Raw genomic sequence first — 22,603 nt, forward strand, 5'->3', positions numbered from 1 at the left:
GATGAACCCCACTTGGTCATGATGTATTATCTTTTCAATGCACTGTTGCATTCGATTTGATAGAATTTTGTTTAGGATTTTTGCATCCATGTTCATCAGCGATATTGGTCTATATATTTCTTCTCTTGTGTTAACATTACCACGTTTTGGCATCAAGGTAGTGTTGGAGCATAAAATGAGTTAGAGCATGTTGTCTCTTCTTCCATTTTTTGGAAGCGTTTTAGTAGGACAGGTATTAGATATTCTTTGAATGTTTGGTACAGTTCACCAGTGAAAAACCTGCAGTTTTGTTTTTGGGAAGGTTTCGGATGACTGATCATTTCCCTTACTGTAATCGGTCTATTTAGATTTTCTGGTTCTTCGTCATTCAGCCTATAAAGGCTATATGTTTCTAAAAACATGTCCATTTCTTCTAGGCTATTGAATTTGGTGGCATATATAATTTTGGATGATCCTTTGTATGTCTGTGGCATCCATAGAGCTTCCTTTCTTTCATTTCCGATTTTCTTTATTTGTCTTTTCTCTTCTTACCTTAGTGACTATAGCCAAAGGTTTGTCTATTTTATTATTATTTTCAAAGGACCAGCTCTTTGTTGCATTATTTCTATTGTCTTTTTGTCTGTTTCATTTAGTTCTGCTCTGATTTTCTTTATTTCCTTTTTTGTAGATTTTGGGTTTCATTTGTTCTTGTTTTCCTAGCTCTTTAAGGTGTAACAAGAGGTTATTTACCTTGGATTTTTCTTCTTTCTTAATAGAGGCCTGGAATGATATAAATTTCCCTCTTAAAACTGCTTTTAAAAAACTTTGGTGGTATGTTTTTCAATTCTTGCTTGTTTCTATGTATCGTTTGATCTCTCCTCTTATTTGTTCTTTGACCAGTCATTTTTTAAAAGTTTGTGGTTTAATCTCCATGTACTTGTGTTTTTTCCTGCTTTCTTTTTGCATTTGATATCCAATTTCAAATCCTTGTGATTAGAGAATATGCTTGGTATGAGTTCAGTCTTCTTAAATTTGCTGAGTCTAGTTTTATGTACCAGTATAGGTCTAACCTTCACTAAGTTCCATGCACTCTAGAAAATAATGTGTAGTCTGAAGTTCTAGGATGAAATGCTTTATAAATGTCAATTATGTCTATTTCATCTAATAGACATAATTTGGGCTGATATTTCTTTATTCTCTGTTTGGATGATCTATTCCTAGCTGCCAATGATGTATTTAGGTCTTCTACTATAATTGTGTTTTGGTTAATTTCTCCCTTTAGTTCTGTTTGTACTTGCTTTGCGTATTTCAGTGCTCCCTGATTGGGGGCATAAATATTGAGACTGTTATGTTTTCTTGTTGTATAGTCACCTATACCATTATGAAATGTCCATCTTTGACTCTTGTTACATTTACATCCTGAAGTCTATTTCTTTTGCTATCAGGATAGCTACACCTGCATTTTTCTGAAGGAGTGTCAATTTCCATCCTTTCAGTTTGAGTCTATGTTTGTCCTTGTAGCTGAGATGTATCTCTTGGAGGCAACATATGGTGGTTTTAGTTTTTTGTTCCAGTCTGCTACCCTGTGCCATTTTATTAGTGTGTTCAGTAGAATTACATTGACGGTGATTATAGATATATGAGGATTTGTTACCATTGTATCTTTGGTTTTCTGGTAGGTTGATGTCTCTATTGTTGCTTTACCGTTTTGTTGCTGTGTATTAAAATCAGTGTGGTTATATTCTGTCGTTTTTCTCTCCTTCGATTTTTTATGTGATATATTTCATTCTGGATTTTTTTTGTCAGTGGTTACCATTGTTTATATAAAAGAAAGTTCCGTATTTAGAGTATTACATTTTCTTCAGTATGCTTACTTTCTCCATTCCCCTGTGCCATTTCTGACAGTTACTCTCTCCCTCTTTATGTTATTGTTGTCACAAATTATCCCTATTTATGCTGTGTGTTGATATCTGCACTGCAATAGGAAGTTATCTCTCTCTCTCCTTTTTTTTTTTTTTAAAGTGCTTTGTTCTTTTTTACCCTGTATTTTATGTTCAAGTGTATAGTGTCATATTTGGTAAAAGGGTTGACATTTCAGACTTCCGTCTTTCTGTTTTTAATACTACCCATGGTTTTGTATTCTTTTGTGTTTTTTTTCTGTTTTTTTTTTGTTCCAGGTCAAATAGCTTCCTTCAGTATTTCTTGTAGTGCAGGTTGTCTATTAGAAAAGTCCCTCCGCTTCTCTCTGTCTGGAAAAGTCTTTATTTCTCCTTCATATATAAAGGATGCCATTGCTGTATATTATTCTTGGCTCATACTTTCTCTCTTTCCATAGTTTGAATATTTGATTCCACTCCTTCCTGGCTTGTAGTATTTCTGCTGAAAACTCTGAGGAAAATCGAATGGGCTTTCCTTTGCAAGTTACTGTCGTCTTTTCTCTGGCTGCTTTCAGAATTCTTTCTTTGTCGTTTACTTTTGACAGCGTCAATAGAATATGTCTTGGAGAATGCCTTTTTGGATTGAGGTAATTAAGTGTTCTATTTGCTTCTGGGATTTGAGGGTCCAGTCCTTTCCACAAGTTTGGGAAGTTGTCATCGACTATGTGTTTGAATGTACTCTCTGTTTCTTTCCCCTTTCTTCTCCTTATAGTTTGCCCATTGTTCTTTAATTGCTCTTTCTAATGAGTTACAAAGTTCTGGTGGTGTTTCTTCATTTCTTTCCACTCTCAAGCTTCTCTCTTCTTCCATCTGTGTCATTTCAAGATTTCTGTCTTCATGTCACTGATTCTTTCCTCCATCTGGTCAGCTCTATTAGTTAAGCTGCGTGTTTCCTTTTTATTTCTTTTATTGAGTTCTTAATCTCCAGAAATTCTATTTGTTTGACTTTTAAATATTCAATCTCTTCGGTAAAATGTTCATTTTTCGCTTCGATTGTGTTTCTCATTTCATTAAATTGCCGTCTGTGTTTTCTAGGTTATTTTTTCTTTTTCTTTTTTTTTCAGAACAGCAAGCTTGAATTCTGTGTCATTTAAATCACATATTTCCATGTCTTAAGTTCATTTTCTGGAGACTTTTCATTTTCTCTCTGAACCGCCTTGTTGGCTTTCAACAGGTTATTCATGGCAATTTATGAATTATTATTTATGTTCCTATGCATCTGCAGGAGTACGTTCAGCAACAGGTTGATAGGAAGAGGTCTTTTGCTGTCTAGTAGGTGTTGGAGTAATGTTTTATTCTCTTTCATGCGGTTGTGGTATATTTTATCTTGCACTGTTCCAGATTCTCACACAATGGTTGGATTCCATGGAAGGTGGTTTTTCCCTCTATGAGCAGTTTGCCTGGATCTCAGGGTGGCACTTCTGTAGAGGGATGTGGAAAGCTTCTGAGTCCCAAAGCTCTTCCTGCAAACATATTCAGAGACTGGTGTTTTCCTGGCTCTGTATACCCTGCAGGGTACCTCCAAGAGAGCAGGGTGGGTGTGAAACGTGGCTCTGAGCTATGGCGGTGACTACCAGCTCAGTTAATCTCGCACCTAAGGTTCCTTCTCTTCTGCTGGAACTAGTTGGTCTGTGAGTCTGTGGCTGCTGGGCTGCAGTTTTCAAAACATTAAATGTTCTGTTCTTTTGATGTGACGCTGCTACTATTCTGCTTTTAGCATGTGCAAGTTTGCAGTGGAGCGATATCGGGAGGGTGGGAAGGTGTCGGCTAGGCTCTATGCGTATGTCTTCTGTCAGTGCCTGGCAGTGAGGACTTAAACTACCGTTCTCACCCTTCTTTCATCAGTCTTTGCTCTGAGGTCTCTGCCATGAGCGTTGAGTTCAGCCATGTTATATGCTGATTCCTGAGGCGGAATAATGGGCCATAAGTGCAACGATAGCAGTACAGATTATTTCCTCTCCTGCGACTGCTATAGCTCCAGAATGCTGGGAGCTAGGAGCCCTGACTACCTTTCTGCATCCTGTGGCCTGCCAGGCCCGAGTCTTAGCTCTTCCCTGTTTTCTCCTTCCCACTCACCCAGTTTGCCACCTTTAGATTATTTCAACTATGCATCCCTTAATCTTGCATGTCTGCTGCACATGGAGTCCTCTGTGGAATTATAGGTGTTCAATTTTTTGTAAATTCCAGGGGAGATTTCAAGAAAGTCATGTCATGCGGACAATTATGTGACATAGTCACTCCTCTATTGTAATCTTGACTTTAGTAGCTGTGTGACTCATTCCTGTACTTTTCTGTGTTTCTGTTAACATTTTTATGTTTCCCATCACTTTGTTGAAGTTCTCACTCAGATCATAGAGCATCCTTAAAAGCAGTGTTTCGAACTCTGTATCTGGTAACTTGCTTGTCTCCAATTTGTTTAGTTCCTTTCATGGAGCTTTATTCCATTCTTTCATTTGGGACATGTTTCTTTGTCTCTCCATTACGGCTACCTCCCTGTGCTTGTTTCTCAGTATTGGTTAAGACTGCTATCTCTCCAGGTCTTAGTAGAGGGGTCTTATGTAATATGTGTCCTGTGGGGCCCAGTGGCACAGTCACACTGGCCACCAGAGCTGGGTGCTCCAGCTGTGTCTCTTGTATGGTTTGTGTGTTCCTTCCTGTTTTGCTTGAGCCTTGGTTGCTGCTTTCCCATCAGTGGGAATGATTGATGCTTTGGATTGATTCATGTCAAGATTATGACAGTAGTCTTTTAAAACTTCTTCCTCAAGGGTAGAGCTGATTTGACATTTTTTTCTTGGCACTAAACTTGGTTAACACCCACAATATGCTTAGTAAGATAGCACAAAAGAATCATAACATCAAATGATCTCAAGGGGTTATGTACATTTTTATATAGACAGTGTGTTATAGCTACACAGCTTTTTGAATTCAGAGAGGAGGGAGCTTTTAAAATCACTCACAGCCTTTGTGAAACAACTTGGAATCGGTGGTTAGGCAAGCATTTTTAAAAGCTCAGTAACTTTTCTTACTTTAAATGCTAGTTAAATGCCAGTTTTAAGTGCTAGTTAGCTAAAACCGAGCAGTGCTAATCAGTAAGTGAAGAAATTTTGGAATAGGGGCTACTGAATCATAATTTGAAAATAAGTTCTCTAATTTAGCAGGTGACTCGATATCAAATCATAACCATAAATTATATTCTGGATTTCTGAACATACAGCTTATGCAGAATTTATTGATTGGATTAATTTTCTGTTATGGTAAATTTTTCTTGTATTTTATTAATCATCAGGAAAAGAAGTGTTGTTATTGCTACAAGCCTTAAGCACTCTTTCAACTCCAGAGGAGAAGCTGGCAGTTCTCTGTAAGAAATACATCGATCTCGTGAGTATTAAGGGAGCAAGGTCTGTATAAATAGAGCAAAAGGTATGTGTGTGTGTCCTTGGTAAACTTTTAAAATGGAATTTTGATACAGCTTTAAATTTAAAATTATATTCTATTAGAGAATTGAAGGGAAGAATCTCGTTTCTTAGGACTTGTGGTGATGGTCAGGCTTTGTTTTATGACACGATACATAGAATATTGTAATGCTTTTCTGAGATGTGTGATAGCTATCCTAAACTCAGTCAGCCTCTGCATATCTAGGTCTGCATTTTCATTTGTATGTTTACGTGCCTGTCATTTGGGAGTGGGTGATGTCTATGTTAAACTCTAGACATGAAAGAATGTTAGAGACCAAAGATTTAACCATTTTGAGGGAACTTGTGAGTTACATGATATAGTCCATTAAAAAATACTGTTTCTCAGGAAATATTTACTTAGCGTGTCCAATATGCCAGGCATTGTTCCTTTTCCCCTCTTCAAATCAGTTGACTCATGAAAACGTTTGTCCTGGCCTATGTTATTTCAAGTAGCAGCAGTTCTTTTTGTGGGTTTATGGATGCACTGTCAATGTGGAAACCTCGCCATCATTTTAAAAGAAAAGAATTGGAGAGTCATAGAACCCTTTAAGAACAGTTGTCAGAAGTCTATAGGAAAGTTAGTTGTAATGTAAGTGCTAAAATTCTTAAGTTTTGTGAAGTACTTATGTGACTTATAGCTGACAGCTTTTGTGCATATTCATCTTTTATTTACATAACAATATCATAAACATTTCCTGTTCTGTCAATACCTGGCCCTTACAGATGGGACAAGTATAGTTACTATTCTTTCAATGGTGCACGTATACTCCACTTAGTAGCCTGTCACTTTCTAATACGGTGTGAGAAGCAGAATCCCTGAGCATCGATGAAAATGGCCTACAACTGTCCAAATGCAAGTATGGCAGCCATTAGAGTTGTTGGATTTCTGGCTGCCAGAAAAGGAATGTTTGCATAAGGATATGGAAGCTAGTCTCTCTGGGTGTAGCCACATGATGAAAATGAAGTGAGCTGTTGTAGGAAAAAAAGACCAAAACCAAAAGAGAAAAAGAAAGTTGAGCAAAGGAATGAAACTTAGGTAGAAAAGTAACAGAATCCATGGTTAGGTCGTTGCTCTGGTGATGTGACTGTAGCAGTCAGGTTAGGGAACAAGAAGCAAATTGACTAGCACATTATGTAGGGCAGTCTTTCTTAAACTCATGCAGGTCACCTGAGAATTTTGTCATATTTTAGACTCTGACTCAGCAAATTGAGGGAAAAAAAGACACTTTGAAGGAGATGTGAGGTGAGTTGGGGGAGATGGCTAAGATACTGCATTCTGACAGTTTCCCAGGTGGTAGGCAAAGCTGCTGGTCCAGGTCTGCACCTAAGGTGCAAACTCCGGAAGCACCTGTCTTTGAAAACTGGTGGTGGCTCACACCCAGGAGATCCAAAAGGCTGTGATGAACTGAGAAACACCTGTTAAACGATTCATGCACAAACTCGCTAGCCTTAGGATCTAACAGAGAAGCAGCTGTTGAAAAGCCTCCAGACTCAGGACTCCGTGAGAAAGGGATTACTAATCTTAACATCTTGGGCTTAGGGACAGGGCCCTGTTGGGATACTCCTCAGTGATGGAAACACTGGCGCACATTTTTGCACCATCTTTTTACCTCAGTAAAGTTGCCTTGTGCCTTTTCTTCAACTGTATAGACTTTTTTTTCTTTTTCAATTTGTGTTTTTGGCGAGTGCCTTCATTGACCTTTCCAGTGAGTATCGTTTTTGTGCTTTCCCTGTATCTTGCTTAAGTCTTTCTAAAGGCAGCAGGAACACCATTTCTTTTCTCTTTTTCCTCAGTAGGTGCCATCTTTGCACTTTACCTGTGCCATCTTCACACTCTACCTGTGCTACTACTTCTGGCAGGGTAGGTTTTACACGTGTCTGGTGTATGGTTTTCCTGTCTATTGCCCCCGATCTTCTGACTCTGGAAGCTGAGAGCATGTATTTCTGGGGCCATGGGCTTGTAAAATCTGACAGATGGCATGCAGCAGACACCCACTCACAGGGCACTGCACAGAGCAAACTGAAACATGCTCATTATTTCTGAGGAAGAGGTCTATTTTCTTGTGCAGCAGCTTTGGCCTGAAGGCAGGCTTCCGGTAAGGCACACTCCTGGAGGTGTGTGCTGTCGGGGAATGGAGGCTGTGGATGCAGTATTTGAGCTCTCACTATGTCTTGCTGCAGCTCCCAGTATCTCCTAGTAGGAAGATTATACACACATCTGGAGTTCTGATTTAGGGACTGTCATCCAGGGGGCACCTTCAGATCTCCTGCTGTGGTGGCCAGGAGCACTTAACTTTGTGTTCCCAACGGATTGCTTATATTTGCATTCTTTAAAAGTCATTGGCTAAGGGTCAGGGACCTTCAGAGTGGTGAATGAGATTCTACCCTGCACCCCCATTGGGATACTGACAGGTCTGGTCACACCGTCATTGGCTGGAGCTAGTAAAAATGAAATAGGCTTCTTGGAATGTCATCAAAGTTCAAGAGATAAGTAAGATGTGAGGCACAGTTGAACAATGGGCTCATCTCTTACACGAGGCCTCCACTTCAACACTGGAAGAGGTGGTTGTTTCATCTTACGTAGAAAAAAAGTAAAGAGTATCAGCAAAATGAGGAAATAGAGGAATGTATTCTACCGAGTTTCCCCCAAAATAATACCTAGCTGGACAATCAGTTCTACTGCGTCTTTTGGAGCAAAAATTAATATAAGACCTGGTCTTATTTTACTATACTGTGAGACTGGGTCTTTAATGTAATATAATATATAATAAAATATGTAATATAATAAAAAATAAAATACGGGTCTTATATTAATTTTTGCTCCAAAAGATGCATTAGAGTTGATTGTCTGGGTAGGTCTTATTTTCAGGGAAACAGGGTCAATGAAAGGCAATAAAATCTCAGAGAAAATCCTTAAAGAAATGGATATGAGTCCTTGACTAACAGGTTTCAAAGTAATGGTCATAAAGACATTTACCAAATTTGGGAGACATATGGTTGAATACAATGAGAATTTAAACAAAGAGATGAAAAATAAGAACATTGCAATGAAAATAACAAAACTGAAGAATACAGTAATGACAACGAATAGGACACTGCAGGAGTTCAGCACCAGATTACAGGGAATGGGAAAATGATCAATGCATTTGAAGACAGCACAGTGTGTTTCAGGCAGTCAGAGCAGCACAGATAAAATAAGAAAAGTGAGGGCACCTTAAGAATCACAAGGGACAAACCAAGTGCAGTAATGTTAGCATCGCAGGGGGGACCTAGAATCAGACCAGAGAGATAAAGTGGTAGAGAATTTATTTGAAGAAAAATGGCTGAATAGTCCCTAACTTGGGAAAGGAAACACACATCCAGATCTAGGAAGCATAGCAAGTTCCAAAAAGGATTGATCACAAATAAACCCACAGCAAGACATATTATACTTAAAATGTCAAAATGTAAAGACAAAGAATAAAGACGCAGCAAGAGAAACTTTGTTTAGTACAAGAGGACCCTATTTAGACTATCAGCAGGTTTTCTAGCAGAAATTTTCCAGCCCAAAAGGTCAACAACAAACAAAAGAGCTTCCAAGTAAGAATACTCTACTGGCAAAGGTACCATACAGAATTGAAGGAGAGATAAAGTGTTTTTCAGACAAAGAAAAGGTACATGAGTTCATCACTAAACCATCCTGTGGATTACTTATATAGTAGTATGAAGCTTAAATATAAACGGTAGGAAAACATATGGTGAAAGAAGGAGAACTAACTGACTCTGGATGGTAAACACACAATGTGATACATAGATGCTGTATTACAGAATGGTACACCTGAAACCTACCATATCTGACAAATTCATGAGCTTGTTGCAACAATGTTGCTAACCTTTTTTGACATCAGAGGGTTTATTCATTATGATTTGTACCAACTGGACAAAGAGTTATATATATACATATATGTATATGTATACATATGTATGTACATGTGTGCATATGTATGTATACATATACACATATACACATACATGTATATATACATGTATGCATGTATGGGTATATATACATATACACACATGGTTGTGTTTGTGACTATTTAGATACATGCATTTTTATACAGATTGGACATATCTGTGTAGTTGTAATTTAATATGTTTCCATTTCCCATTATCCTGTGAGAACTTTCCTTACACATTTGTAATTCTAAAAAGAGCATATCTAATAGATACAAGCACTGGAGAAAATTTCTAATGGCGCTTCGCACATATGTGATTTCAAGAGTTACACAATCCATGTGTTTGTGGACTTTTAAGGAAATATAGGCATTAGAGGTATCACACCTTAGCATAAAAGGCTTTTGGTCTGCATCTTGGCATTGCCACAAGATATCTACTTGGCCTTGAGAAAGCAACATCTCTTGAGTCTTTTCTTTTTCTACATTTTTTTAATGGGAGTAATAATTATTACAAGATGAAGTATGGGGAGAGTATATAGTACATGCTCAGTACATAATGCTCATTAAAGAGAAAATACCTTCTCATTGTTTGTCCTTTTTTGACTCTAAAATTTTTTTTTCTGTTTTTTTTTAATTGAAGTTTATTGGGGTGACAATTGTTAGTAAAGTTACATAGATTTCAGGTTTACAATTCTGTAATACATTATCTATACCTCACATTGTGTGTTCAGCACCCAGAGTCAGTTCTCTTTCCATCACCATATAGTAGACACTGTTTACCATCTTCCAGAGTCTCCCTCCCCTCTTATCCTCTGGTAATCACTAAACTATTGTGTATGTCTCTTGAATTTTTTTTATTAGTTTTCCTTGCACAAAACAATGTAATAGATATTTATCACTTATATCCCTCACACTGTGTCAACCCCAATCCCCACATCAACTACCCTCTAACATAGCACACAGCTGTTACATTTCCACTGTCTTTATTCTTAATACTATACTCTGCTTCTTGTAACTATGTATGCATATATATGTGTATATATGTATATATATACACACATATATACATATATATGCATATATATGTATATATGTGTATATATATATATACATACATACATATATGTGTGTGTGTATGTGTATATATATACACACATACATATATATAAAATTGCAGTTGACATTCATTATTGTTCAGCTTCAGCTTCAGGTGTACAGTCGAGTGATCAGGCATCTACGTCTTCCCTGAGGTGGTCTCCTTAACGAGACAAGTGTCCATCGGATACCCTACAAAATCTTTACAACATTATTGATTACATTCCCCAAATTAACTTTCGTGATCCTATGGCAAACTTTGGGTTACTGACTGTGCTTTCTAATCCCCTCGCCGTCCCCTTTATCCCCACACCCCTTCCCATCTAGCAACCCTCAGTTTTTCTTCTATGTCTCTGAAACTGTTTCTGATTAGTTCATTCATTTGTTCTTTTCTTTAGATTCCACATATAAGTGAGATCATATGGTATTTGTCTTTCTCTGTCTGACTTATTTCACTTAGCATAATGTTCTCTACCTCCATCCATGTTGTTACAAATGGTAAGATTTCTTTCTTCTTTATGGCTGCTTAATACTCCATTGTATAAATGTCCCACAGTTTCTTAATCCAGTCGTCTACTGATGGGCAATGCGGTTGTTTCCATGTCTTGGCTATTGTGTATAGTGCTACAATAAACAGGGGTGCATAAATTATTTTGAATTATACTTTTGGATTTCTCTGGATAGATACCTAGGAGTGGAATTTCTGGATCATAGGTAGTTCCATTTTCAGATTTTGAGGTACCTCCATACTGTTTTCCATAGTGGCTGCACCAATCTGCAATCCCACCAACAGTGCATGAGGGTTCCCTTTTCTCCACATCCTTGCTAGCACTTGTTATTTGTTGATTTATTGATGATGGCCATTTTGACTGGGGTGAAGTATCTCATTGTGGTATTTATTTGCATTTCTCTGATGGTTAGTGAAGATAAGCATTTTTTCATATGTCTGTTTGCCATCTGTGTGTCCTTTTTAGAAATATGTCTCTTTGTGTCCTCTGCCCATTTTTTAATTGGTTTGTTTGTTTTTTTGGAGTTTAGTTGAGCGAGTTTTTTTATAAATTTGGGATATTAACCCCTTATCGGATATATCATTGGCAAATGTCTTTTCCCATTCAATAGGATCCCTTTTTAGTTTTAATTGATGGTTTCCTTTACTGTGAAAAAACTTTTTTAGTTTGATGTAATCCCACATGTTTATATTTTCCCTTACTCCCTTGCCTGAGGGGATATATCAGTAAAAATCTTACTCCGGGTAATGTCTGTAAAGTTTCTTCCTATATTTTCTTCTAGGAGTTTTATGGTTTCAGATCTTACAAATAACTCTTTAAGCCATTTTGAATTTATTTTTGTATATTATGTAAGGAGGTGGTCCAGCTTCACTTTTTTGCGTGTGTCTGTCCAGGTTTCCCAGCACCATTTATTGAATAAACTGTCTTTACCCCAACATAAATTCTTGCTTCCATTGTCATAGATTAAGTGACCATATAGGAATGTATTTATTTCTGGGCTCTCTATCCTGTTCCATTGATCTATGTGTCTCTTTTTATGTCAGTACCATGCTATTTTGATTACTGTAGCCTTGTACTATTTTTGATGTCAGGTATCGTTATACCTCCCACTTTGTTCTTATTTCTCAAGATTGCTGAGGTTACCCAGGGTCTTTTATGGTTCCATATAAATTTTAGGATTATATGTTCTATTTCTGTGAAAAATGTCGTTGGTAATTTCATAGGAATTGTGTTGAATATGTATATTGCCTTAGGCAGTATGGACATTTTAACTATATTAATTCTTCCTATCTATGAACATGGTATGTGTTTCCATCTATTTGTATCTTTTTTAATTTCTTTCTTCAGTGTCTTATAATTTTCTGAGTATAGATCTTTTACTTCTTTGGTTAAATTTATTCCCAGGTATTTTATAGTCTTTGAAGCAATTGTAAATAGGATTGTTTCCTTAATTTCTCCTTCCAGTGTTTTATTATTGGTATATACAAATGCAACTGATTTCTGAATATTAATTTTGCATCCTCCTACTTTACTAAATTTATTTATCAGCTCTAATAGTTTCTTGGTGGATTCTTTAGGGTTCTCTATACATAGTGTTATGTCATCTGCATATAATGACAACTTTACTTCCTCCTAACCAATTTGGATGCCTTTTATTTCTTTTTCTTGTTTGATTGCTTTGGCTAGAACTTCCAGCACTATGTTGAATAGAAGTGGAGAAAGTGGGCAACCTTGCCTTGTTCCTGATCTTAAGGGGAATGGTTTTAGCTTTTCCCCATTGAGTATGATGTTAGCTGTGGGTTTATCATATATGGCCTTTATTATGTTGAGATAGGATCCCTCTATTCCCACTTTCTTAAGGGTTTTTATCATAAATGCCTGCTGGATTTTGTTAAATGCATTTTCTGCATCTATTGATATAATCATATGATTTTTATTTTTCATTTTGTTAATGACATGTATCACATTAATTGATTTGCGGATGTTGAGCCACCCGTCCATACAAGGGATGAATCACTTGATCATGGTGTATGATCTTTTAACTGCATTGCTGAATTCTGTTTGCTGATATTTTGTTGAGGATTTGTGCATCTTTGTTCATTATAAATAGTGGCCTGTAGTTTTCTTTTTTTGTAGTGTCTTTGTCTGATTTAGCAATAGAGCTGATAGTGGCCTTGTAAAAAGTGTTTGAGAGCCTTCCCTCCATCTGGATTTTTGGTAAGAGCTTGAGGAGAATAGGTGAGAATTGTTTTTTGAATGTTTTGTAAAATTCACCTGTAAAGCAATCTGGTCGAGGGCTTTTGTTTGTTGGGAAATTTTTGATTACTGATTCAAATGCCTGGTGGTGATCAGTCTATTCAGGTTTTCTGTTTCTTCTTGAGTTAGCCTTGGAAGGTTGTTTGCTTCTAGAAAATTGTCCATTTCTCCAGATTGTCAAATTTGTTGGCATATAGTTGCTCACAGTAATTTCTTAATTTTTTTTTTATATTTCTGTGGTATCTGTTGTCACTTCTGCTCTTTCATTTCTGAGTTTACTAATTTGGGTCCACTTTTTTTTTTAAATGAGTCTGGCTAAAAGTTTGTCGATTTTGTTTATCTTCTCTAAAAATCAACTCTTGGAATCATTGATCTTTTGTATTGTTTTTCTGGTCTCTATTTCATTTATTTCTGCTCTGATCTTTATTATCTCCTTCCTTGTATTCCCTTTGGGCTTTTTCTTTGCTCTTCTTTTTCCGGATCCCTTAAGTGTGAAGATAAACTGTTGATTATTGATTTTTCTTGTTTCTTTAGGTAGGCCTGCAATGCTATGAATTTCCCTCTTAGGACAGCTTTCTCTGCGTCCCATAGATTTTGCATCGTCGTGTTTTCATTTTCGTTTGTCTTGAGATGTCTTTTGATTTCTTCCTCGATCTCATGGTTGACCCATTCATTATTTAGTAACATGTTATTCAGCCTCCATGAATTAGTGTGTCTTCCAGGTTTTTTTTTTTTTTTTTTTTTGTAGTTCGTTTCTAATTTCATAGCACTGTGGTCAGAGAAGACAATTGGTATGATTTCAATTTTCTTAAATTTATCAAGACTTGTTTCTGTGGCCTAACCCGTGGTCTACCTTGGAAAATGTTCCATGTGCGCTTGAGAAGAACATGTATTCTGCAGCTTTTGGGTGAAATGCTCTGAAAATCTTGATTAAATCCAAGTAGTTCAATGTGTCATTTAAGGTTGTTGTTTCCATATTGATTTTCTGCCGGGAAGACCCGTCCCTTGTTGTCAGAGCTGTGTTGAAGTCCCCTACTACGATAGTATTATTGTTGATCTCTGTCTTTATGTCAGTCAATATCTGTTTTATATATTTAGGTGCTCCTATGTTATGTGCATAGATGTTTACTAGGGTTATGTCCTCTTGTTGGATCGATCCCCTTATTATTTCATAGTGCCCATATATGTCTTTTAATATAGTCTTCATTTGAAAGTCTATTTTGTCAGATATAAGAATTGCAACTCCAGTTTTTCTCATTTCCATTTGCATGCAATGTCTTACTACAACCCTTCACTTTCAGCCTGTGTGTGTCTTTTGATCTGAGGTGAGTCTCTTGTATACAGCATATGCAAGGGTCTTGCTTTCTTATCCACTCAGCCACCCTGTCTTTTGATTGAAGAATTTAATCCATTTACATTTAAAGTGATTATTGATAGGTATATAGTTATTGCCATTTTTCAAATTTGTAGTTAGATTGTTTTCATCTTTCTTCTGTTTAAAGAAGCCCTTTTAATATTTCCTGCTATGCTGGCATGGTGGTAATAAATTCCTTTAGCTTATTCTTTTCTCAGAAGCTGTTTATTTCTCCTTCAATTTTAAATGATAGCCTTGCTGGATAAAGCAATCTAGGTTTTAGGCCTTTGTTTTCCATCACTTTGAGTATCTCCTGCCACTCCCTCCTGGCCTGCAATGTTTCTGTAGAAAAGTCATTTGAGAGTCTTATACGAGTTCTCTTGTATGTAACCCTCTGTCTTTCTCTTGCTGCTTTTAGGATTCTCTCTTTGTCTTTAACCTTTGCCATTTTAACTATAATGTGTCTTGGTGTTGACCTGTTCGGGGTTATCCTGTTTGGAACTCTCTGCACTTACTGGGCTTGTATGTGGGTTTCCTTTACCAGGTAAGGGAAGTTTTCAGAGATTATTATTTCAAATATGTTTTTGATCCCTTGTTCCCTCTCTTCACCTTCTGGTATTCCTATTGTGCGCATGTTGTTGCACTTGATGTTATCCCAGAGGTCTCTTAAACCATCTTCATTGTTTTTTATTCTTTTTTATTTTTGTCATTCCGTTTGGGTGATCTCTGCTAACTTGTCTTCTAAGTCACTGATTCGATCCTCTGCTTCATCTAACCTGCTGGTAATTCCTTCAAGTGTGTTCTTTATTTCAGTTATTGTATTCTATAGTTCTAACTGGTTGTTCAGTCTGAATTCTCTGTCCTTTTTTATGTCGTCACTAAGCTCCTTAAACATTCTTATTATCAGTGTTCTGAACTCTGTCTCTGATAGGTTGGTTACCTCTATTTCATTTGGTTCCAATTCAGGAGGTTTCTTCTGTTCTTTTATTTGGGACATGTTTCTTTGTTTCCCCATTCTGGCTGACTCTCTGTGTTTGCTTCGTTGTATTAGGTAGATCCCCTAGGGTTGTTAGTTTTTGCTGGGTTATCTTATGTTGTATGTGTCCTTTACATTTGACTCGTACCACTTCCTTCTTGTCCTTTGTGTGTGCTCCAAAAGTGATTCTTGGGTTGTGTATATTGTCCTGTTAAAGTTGGTCTTTAATTGCTTTTTGCTTGTGAGTAGATGGGATTGACTCTTAGGCTGACTAGTTGTGGGACTTGGCTCTGCCCACAGCAGGGATATTCTGCTGCGTGAGGCTTGACCGCTTAAATGAGGTTTGGGCTTCTACTGACAGTTCCATGTGGGGCCTCTGGTCCCATCTCGTCCCCTCTGACCGGGTACCATGACCCCACCCCTAATCAAGCTGTTAGGAGTTGGCCTTGGGCGGCCGCATGAATTCCTTTAGGGACACAGGTCGCGCTTTCCCAGACTTGTCCTTTAGGCTTCTCCAGAATTGCTGTTCCTGATGCAACTGTTTCCAAAGTTCCAACAAGAGTGCATTGGTTTGTCGGTCTATTCTTTCCCAATCAAACCCTGCTGCCACGAGATCACGCCACTTCTGTGGGCATGTTACTGTCTGAGGCGCGCAACCTCGCCCCTTTACTTTTGATTTGGGCTTCCAGGTCTCTACTGCTCAGACGTCCTATCTTAACTTCCTTTGCCTCCGGCTTTCAATATCCTCTAGGATGGCCATGGCAGTTGTAACTTCATGGATCCATTGCCCCACATAGGGCAAAAAAATGGAGACCAAGGATCCAAAAGCACTCTCAGGTGCAGTATCCAAAACCAGATCTCTCATGCTGGCTGTAAAAAGCTCATCGTCCGGCCCCTGCATATTAGGGTTGAAAATAGCATGTCTCATACCCATTTCCCAGATGATTTGAGTAAGTTCCGTATATGACTGCCATTGACTCAGTATCTGGCAGCTCGCCAGCCTGTCACCATACTGCGCGTACCGCAGCAGTGAGCCACTCCCTTAGAGAATGATTGCCCTGGTCGTGGGCCAACCTCTGGCAGTTCTGTAACCTTTGTTGCAGGGACGGATGCACTGTCGCGAAGGCTAGCTTTTCCATCGTGGCTGGGGAGCAGAGAATGTTGTCTGCCCCCTGATCCCATAAATATAATAGCCAAGCCGAGACTGGCTCTCCAGGGCACTGTCTGTACCGCCTCCCCAGCTCCTGCTACTCAGTGGGAGTGTAAGGGCTGTAGGTCGTGAACTCTTTCACAGCTGGTTGCTGGCAGCAATGTCCCCGGGGCCCAAAGATTGCTCACGTTTTACCCTTTGCTTCAAGATGGGCCAGGATTGGGGCTTGGGAGCTACATTGTCTCCACTCGCTTCCTCCGCCTCCACCTCAGAGTCTCCACCTTGGGGCCCCTCTTCTAACAGGTGGACCCGAGCTTCCAGCACCTCCAACCAGGGGACCTGGTCTGGCACCTGGGCTATTTCATTAGGTGCCTTTTCTGTGTTGAGACTCAAGGCCGTGAGGAACATCCAGCCCACGCAGCCGGCTGTTGCCTTCGCCTCTTCCGGCAACCGCTCAGCCAAAGCCTGCAGGGCCCTCTCCACGCTGGCTGGAGAGCCATCGATGTCCTCCCACACCTTCTTGGGGGTCCAACTCCTGAGAACAGTGGCCACCGGGCACCACACACTGTGTGGGGGCCACACGTCCTTCTCCCCAGAGTCAGACTCCATTCCTACCTGGTTGGAATCTTGCGCCAGGTGTCTGAGTGGGTGGAGGCCTCAGTGTAAGATGTCCACAACCCTCGGAGCCTACAGCAGCACATTACTAAAAGGAAAGTGACGCCTTTTATGGCCAGGAGGGAGGTGTACCATCTGGAGGCTCCAGTCTCCCAGGCAGACCGCGCCTCCCATTCCTGGCGCAACCCCTCTCGGGCCTTCTGAAACTGAGCTTTTACATGCACAAACTGTTCCACCCTGCTTCGGTAGGTTTTGGCTGGCACCATACCCTGCCTGCTGCGCCATTTGTCGTGCAGGGCAGCCTGCGGGGCCTCTGGTCCTGCTCCCCACATAAGAACGCTGGATATGGCTAGGCTAAAAAGTAACACCCACGGAGCCATAGATAGGGGAGTCACATCACTATATTCTCTCTGGCGGCCAGGCGAGACACACACAGTAGTAGCCACACAATCCTCAGTCTGCAATTCACTTCTCTGCCTGTCAACCAACCAACCAACCAATCAATGCAGCCCTGCAGTTACATCAGTAGCCAATTGACTAACCTGTTATAGCTGATGGCCAACCAATCACAGTTGATGGTCATTCACTACCTGAGCCAGCACCTCCCCACGCAAGGCTGAGAGCCTGGAAACTGCTCTCTGGGACTCGATCCTCACAGGCCTCTATGAGCTCTTGTGCCTGTGGAGAATTCCCTCTGGGTATGTAGGTCAAACATGGTAGTACTCTGGTTTGGACTGGAGTTGGCCTCTGGGTGTGTTGAATCTTGTGTCTCTTAAGCTGGGCCCTGGTGTAGGGTAATTTCAGAACAAAGCAAATCACCAAGTACAAGAACAACAACAACAACAACAAAGAAAAAACCAGATACATTCACATGTAAAAACAACCGATAACCCACACTCAACACAGGCAAAACTATCAAAGATAGAAAAACAAAATAAAAGGAAAAAAGCAGCACCAGTCTTGGCTTAAGCCCACCATGTAATCGCCAGGTTGTCCTCAGCTGAACCAAAGAGTCCTCTGTGTATTGTGCAGGCATAGCCGGTCACCTGGTGCCCAGAGTGACCTTGGGACTGCAGATTTAGATGCGTGGGGCTGAGGGGTCTGGATGGTAGTTTCTACTACCAAAGTCAGAGCAGTTTCTGCCCTTGCCTGCCCATGTGCTTACTGAGAGTAGCACCACCAGCCCTGTGTCCAGTTCTCCTGAGTCTTAGGGCACTTCTTCCGTGTGTATGTGTGTGTGTGTGTTCATGTTCATGTGGAGGGTGGGGAGATTTCTGAGCTGCTGAAAGCCCAGAACTGTGTCTGTCGCTTACTACTGATCCCTGGGGTTTCCCCGCAATTGTAATTACCCTGCCCTAGGTAGGCCCGAAAGGATGGGGGCTGGGGATGGAGGGGTCTTCTTTCTCCCAGCCCAGCAGTGTCATACTCTTCCGGAAGACCAGAAAAGGTGGTGGTTGGGGGTGGGGAAGTCTCTTCTCTCCCAGCCCAGCAATAGCACACTCCTCCCAGCCGCTTCCCTGGGTCAGAGCTGCACACTGTTCTTCCCAGATCCTGAGCACTAAGGTTCCTCTGTAATCTGACACTACTCCTCAGTTCAGGGGCCAGCTGAAGTCTCTGGAAGGGCAGGGGTAGTATTGGGACAGTGCAGGGAGGGGCCCAGGTATGGAGCTTACGTCCTTTGTACAACCTAGGGCCCAACTGGAAGTCTCAGCTGAGGTTACTGCCTCAAATGCTGGATATGCTGTTGTCTCCATGGGAGAGATCAGTTGTGGGACGCAGGGAAAGAGCCCACCTCCTGGCTCTGGTGGTCTCTGTTCTGTCCTGGGATCCTCTGCATCTTTGCAGCCGCGGATGCCGGCCACGTCTCCACTCCGCTCCCTTCCCTCTTGCCCTGCTCGCCCAATTTGCCCACCTTCAAGTAATCCTCATACTAGTCTCTTAGCTGTTCTGTGTGATGAGCAGAGAGTCCTTTGATGGGTTAGAGATGTTCCGTTTGTGGTAAGATCCGGAGGAGAACTCAAGAAGTCTGCCTCCCTGCTTCCATTCCTATGACATCATTCTGTCTCTGAATTTTTGGTTCTTCATTTGTTTGTCGTCTTTTATTATTTTAAGGTTTATATATCACATATCAGTGAAATGATACGGTTCTCTACTTTTTCTGTCTGACTGATTTTACTTAGCATTACAATCTCGAGATCCATCCATGTTGTCAAAAATAGTACTATTTCCTTTTTTCTTACTGCCAAATAGTATTTCAGTGGGTTTACATACCACAACTTCTTTATCCATTCATCTGTTGAAGGACGTTTTTGTTGTTTCCATGTCTTGGCCACCATAAATAAAGCTGCAGTGAACATTGGAGCACACATGTCGTTATGAATAACTGTTTTCAGATTTTTGGGGTAGATATCCAGTTGAGACATTACTGGGTCATATGGTAACTCTGTTCTTAATTTTTGAGGCATCTCTTACACTGCCTTCCATAGTGTCTGCACCAGTCCAAATTCCCACAGCATATGAGGGTTCCTTTTTCTCCACAGCCTCTCCAATACTTGTTATTATTTCTCATTTTGATGTTAGCCATTCTAACTGGTGTGAGGTGGTATATTGTGTGTTTTATTTGCATTTCTCTGATGATTAGTGATGTTGAACATTTTCTCATATGTTATTTAGGCCATAGGAATATGTCCTTTTTGTGTATTTATTGGCAAATGAAATGTTTTGTTTATTTATAGATTGATTTATTTTTCTGATTTTTCATTGTTAATATAGAGAAATACAATTTAACTTTTTGTACATTGATTTTGTAGCCGGCAACTTGACTGTATTCGTGTAGTGTTTCTAATTGCTTTTTGGTGGAGTCTTTATTGTTTCTATATATAACATCATGCCATCTGCAAAGAGTGACTGTTTAACTCCTTCATTCCAATTTGGATGTCTTTTATTTCTTTCTCTTGCCCCATTGCTCTAGCTAGGACTTCCAAAAGTATGATGCCCTGTCATGTTCCTGGGTGGAGCAAAGTGCTTCGGTATTTCACCATTAATTATGATAGTAGCTGATGGTTTGTCATATATGGCCTTTTTTATGTTAAGGTATTTCCTTCTATACCCAATCGATTAAGTGTTTTAATCATAAATGAATGTTGAATCTAGTCAAATGCTTTTTCTTCACCTATTGATATAATCATATGATTGTTGTTTTTCATTTTGCTTATGTGGTGTATCAAATTGATGGATTTGCATATGTTGAACTGTCCTTGTACCCCTGAGATTAACCCTTCTTGGTCATGATGAATAATCTTTTTAATGCATTGTTGCATTTGTTTTGCTAGAATTTTGTCTAAGATTTTTGCACTTGTATTCATCAGAGATATTCGTCTGTAATTTGTGTGTGTGTGTGTGTTATCTTTACCAGGTTTTGGTACCTCAGGGTAATGTTGGCCTCATAAAATGAGATAGGGAGTATTGTCTCTTCTTCCATTTTTGGAAGAGTCTGAGTAGGACAGGTATTAGATTGTCTCTGAATGTTTGGTGGAATTCACTAGTGAAGCCATCTGGTTCTGGACTTTTGCTTTTGGGAATGATTTGGATGACTGATTCGATTTCCTTACTGTTGATCAGTCTATATAGATTTTCCAATTCTTTATGATTCAACCTAGGAAGAGTATAAGTTTCTAAGAACGTGTCCATTTCTGTAGCCCTTCATAGTATTCTTGAATAATTCTTTGTATTTCTGTGGCATCCGTGATAACTTTCCTTCTTACATTTCTGATTTTGTTTATTTGTGTCTTTTCTCTTTTTAGCTTGGTGAGTCCAGCCAAGGGTTTGTCAATTTTATTAATCTTTTCAAAGAACCAGCTCATTGTTGCATTAATTTTTTCTGTTGTTTTTTTGTTCTCTATTTCAGTTAGTTCTGCTCTGATTTAAATTATTTTCTTCCTTCTGCTGAGTTTGGGTTTCATTTGTTCTTCTTTTTCTAGTTCTTTAATGTGTCAATGAAGGTGTTCTTAATAGCTGTATATATGTGATCTAATGAAAGTGTTTTTAATATCCGTGAATATGTTGCTTGACAGGCTTTTTGGGCATGAGGTACTTGCTCTTCAGATGTTTGACTTGTCAACATCTGTTCTTCAAGAAAGCTTTATTGAAGTGTCAGGAAGACTGCCATTTTATCTGTTAGGGTAAAATAGAGAAATTTGCTCTCTATCTGTAATAGTGTGTCCCCACGAGGATTCCTGAGGGCTGGTTATTTGTTTCAGTAACTAGTTTTTGTATGTTTTTGAAGAAAAGTAAAACTAGGTGGTGTTGATTCATAAGAAGTTTTCCTAAAAGATTCATTTTTGTTTTTAAGAAAAAAGGCATTCAGATTGGGTTTCTTTGTACAGTTAATTATTTGTGTACTTTCCTTCCACAACTGAGTAAGCGGGTATTGGAAAAGTTTCCATGACTGTACTTCCAATTCTTTGACCTGTGACTCAGATGTTTTACTGTACTTTTTACAAGTAACTTGCTTATTACTTTAGCTGGAGGATAACAGGAATAATCAGAGGCAAATGGAGAGTCTGAAGAAAACACAAGCCCAGATTGTGAAAGAGACAGTTCATTTGTGGAGTGAACACAGCAAAGCTACCTTGGTGAGGAGCAAATTAAAGTCACTTCACAGGGAACTTCAGCGTCATAACAAGACATTAAAGGTTAGTTGGTTCACTGTGCATCTATCTGAAGTAAATCCTTGCTTCACTTTCTTTAGCAGATTTAGTTATAGTCGTGGCCTCTGGGCTATTTGAAACCTCTGGTAGATTAGGTTCCTGACCAGAGAGAAGAGAGGGCTTGTGGGTTCTTAGACACCTACTACATTGATGCGTATTTTACTTGAGCTCGTGCTGTGTAGTGAGGTCATTGTAAATCTAAGATTCTCTTTCTATGTAACTTTTGTTTTCAGATGCAGGAAGAGCTCCTTCATGGTCCTCACATTTGATCACAGGGGACCTAGTGTCTTGCTGACGAATGTTATATCACAGTTTTCCTGCTTAGGAAGCTCAAGTTTGCCAGATATTCTGGTGGTCATTAATATAGTTGATTATCATGTCGTCCTTGCATAAGCAGGGAACAGTCTAGCTGAAGTGAAGAAACGAGTAGCAATACACTTGAGTCGGAATGTGTTTGAGAATGAAAAGCAGGTTGTACAGGATGCTGATTGGCTAGTTTACTTAACTACTCTCTGGCTCTTGAGCTGTTCAGTTGCTAAATACTTGAGACTGTTACTTTTGCCGTGGTTGATGATAAAGCAAGCGGGAGCAGGTATCAAGATTTGCATTGACATGGAATGAAGGAAAGAG

General features: G+C 39.4%; 1 protein-coding gene across 1 annotated transcript in view; it reads left to right on the top strand.

The window, feature by feature from the left end:
- Positions 1-22,603, top strand: part of LOC141569717 (gamma-taxilin-like) — a 57,837-nt gene that overhangs the window by 13,175 nt on the left and 22,059 nt on the right. The window contains exons 3-4 of the mRNA XM_074324051.1: positions 5,203-5,294; positions 21,788-21,958. Of these exons, the coding sequence (XP_074180152.1) occupies positions 5,203-5,294; positions 21,788-21,958 (263 nt within the window). The remainder of the gene's footprint in view (positions 1-5,202; positions 5,295-21,787; positions 21,959-22,603) is intronic.

Source organism: Rhinolophus sinicus, chromosome X, assembly GCF_036562045.2.
Source record: "Rhinolophus sinicus isolate RSC01 chromosome X, ASM3656204v1, whole genome shotgun sequence".
NCBI classification, from domain to species: Eukaryota; Metazoa; Chordata; class Mammalia; order Chiroptera; family Rhinolophidae; genus Rhinolophus; species Rhinolophus sinicus.